This window comes from Apaloderma vittatum, unplaced genomic scaffold, assembly GCF_000703405.1.
Source record: "Apaloderma vittatum isolate BGI_N311 unplaced genomic scaffold, ASM70340v1 scaffold15294, whole genome shotgun sequence".
Classification (NCBI taxonomy): Eukaryota; Metazoa; Chordata; class Aves; order Trogoniformes; family Trogonidae; genus Apaloderma; species Apaloderma vittatum.
The window spans coordinates 4,505-6,268 of record NW_009714457.1 but is presented as its reverse complement, the minus strand read 5'-3'; the positions used below and the strand labels follow the sequence as shown (position 1 = coordinate 6,268).

General features: G+C 59.2%; 1 protein-coding gene across 1 annotated transcript in view; it reads left to right on the top strand.

Moving 5' to 3' along the window:
* Nucleotides 1-1,764, top strand: part of ARAP3 (ArfGAP with RhoGAP domain, ankyrin repeat and PH domain 3) — a 15,220-nt gene that overhangs the window by 11,736 nt on the left and 1,720 nt on the right. The window contains exons 24-30 of the mRNA XM_009868786.1: nucleotides 6-80; nucleotides 188-302; nucleotides 464-592; nucleotides 796-929; nucleotides 1,087-1,169; nucleotides 1,386-1,421; nucleotides 1,669-1,732. Coding sequence (XP_009867088.1) covers nucleotides 6-80; nucleotides 188-302; nucleotides 464-592; nucleotides 796-929; nucleotides 1,087-1,169; nucleotides 1,386-1,421; nucleotides 1,669-1,732 — 636 coding nt within the window. The remainder of the gene's footprint in view (nucleotides 1-5; nucleotides 81-187; nucleotides 303-463; nucleotides 593-795; nucleotides 930-1,086; nucleotides 1,170-1,385; nucleotides 1,422-1,668; nucleotides 1,733-1,764) is intronic.

Genomic DNA, 1,764 nt, shown 5'->3' with positions numbered 1-1,764 from the left:
CCCAGCTCTCACAGGCGGGTGATCTCATCATCGAGGTTTGCCTCGAGCAGAAGCTGCCCGACTGCTGCGTCACCCTGAAGGTAAGTCCCAAAGGAGGGCCTTGACAGAGGAAGCAGGGATGCAGGCTCCTGTCCCTGGGACCCATCCTGCCACCACCTACCACAGCTCCCTGTGTGTCCGGCCCCAGGTGTCCCCCACGATGACAGCAGAGGAGCTCACCAATCAAGTGCTGGAGATGCGCAACGTGGCAGCCAGCCTGGACATCTGGCTGACCTTCGAGGCCCTGGAGAATGGGGAACTGGGTGAGTAAGGTGGGCATGGCACAGGGGGATGCTCTCAGCATCGCCAGGCTGAGGAGGAGGAGGTGTGGGATACAGGGGAGTGATTTGCTGCTGGTGGCAGGAGGGACAGGGACTGGAACAAGGAAGGGGATACAGTGGTGAAAGTGTTCCTGCCTCTCCAGAACGGCCCCTGCACCCCAAGGAGAAGGTCCTGGAGCAAGCTTTGGAGTGGTGCAAGCTCCCGGAACCCAGCTCTGCGTACCTGCTGGTGAGGAAGGTCCCCATCGGTGAGGGCAGTTGTCTCTTCACAGGTAAGGCAGTCCCAAAGGGTGTTAGTCCCTAGGGGTGTCCCCAGAGTCGGGCAACTCTGCCTGATCTTCCTCTTGTCCTGGCCACCACCCTACAGCCATCAGGTGCACACCCCCAAGACCCACAGTGGGATCCACCTTGCAATACGCTACTCACCCTCACATGCTCCCAGCCCCACTGACCACGGTTTCCTTACATTAAGCAGGCATGAAGCGTGAGACCCCCAAGTGTGGGCTGCTGAAATGCCGTGAGGAGCCCCCCAAGCTGCTGGGGAACAAGTTTCAGGAGCGCTACTTCGTCATCCAGGACCGGAGGCTGCTACTTCTCAAGGAGAAGAGGGTACACAGGGGATGCTGCAGGGATGGATCTGTGCCCCAAAGACGGGAGGAAAGGCGGGGAGGGGGACCCTGGGGACAGCAGTGGCACGGTAGTAGCTGTCATCCCGGCAGGGAGGCTGGCAGAAAGCCAGGCTGAATCGCTGGCTCTTCTTCCCCAGAGTGTCAAGCCAGAGCGTGAGTGGCCCCTGGACGCAGCCAAGGTTTACATGGGCATCAGGAAGAAGCTGAAGCCACCAGCCCAGTAAGTGGGACCTTCCCTGGGGCACGCATCCCTCTCTCCCTGCACCCAGCATACCAACCCAACCACTAGGAGCATGCCAAGCCCCACTGGGACCCAAAGCCATGAAAATCCTGTGCCTGTGGGGCGAGCTCAGTCCCCTGCCCCAGTGCCCATGCACTTGGGGCTGTGTCCGTGCTTGATGGTGCTGCCCCACAGCCTGACTCTTCCTTTCCTCAGGTGGGGTTTCACGCTGACCTTGGACAAGCAGCAGCTGTGAGTATCTGCCCCTGCTGTCCTGGGGCTGGGGGGATAGAATCGTTGAATCATTAAATCATAGAACCATTTAGGTTGGAAAAGACCTTTAATATCATTGAGTCCAACAATTAACCTAACACTGCAACGTTATTGAGATCCGTCCCTGATTTTAGTGGGAAAAGGACAGCCAGGGCTCTGGTGACAAGGGGACGTGGACCCCATGGGCCCTGCACCCTGGCAGCTTCTCAAGTTGAGTCTTCTGCAGGTACCTGGTGTGCTCAGGGCAGGCTGAGCTGTGGGACTGGACCACCAGCATCCTCAAGGCTCAGGTGGGTGCAGGTCAGCTGGGCCACCCGGCTGG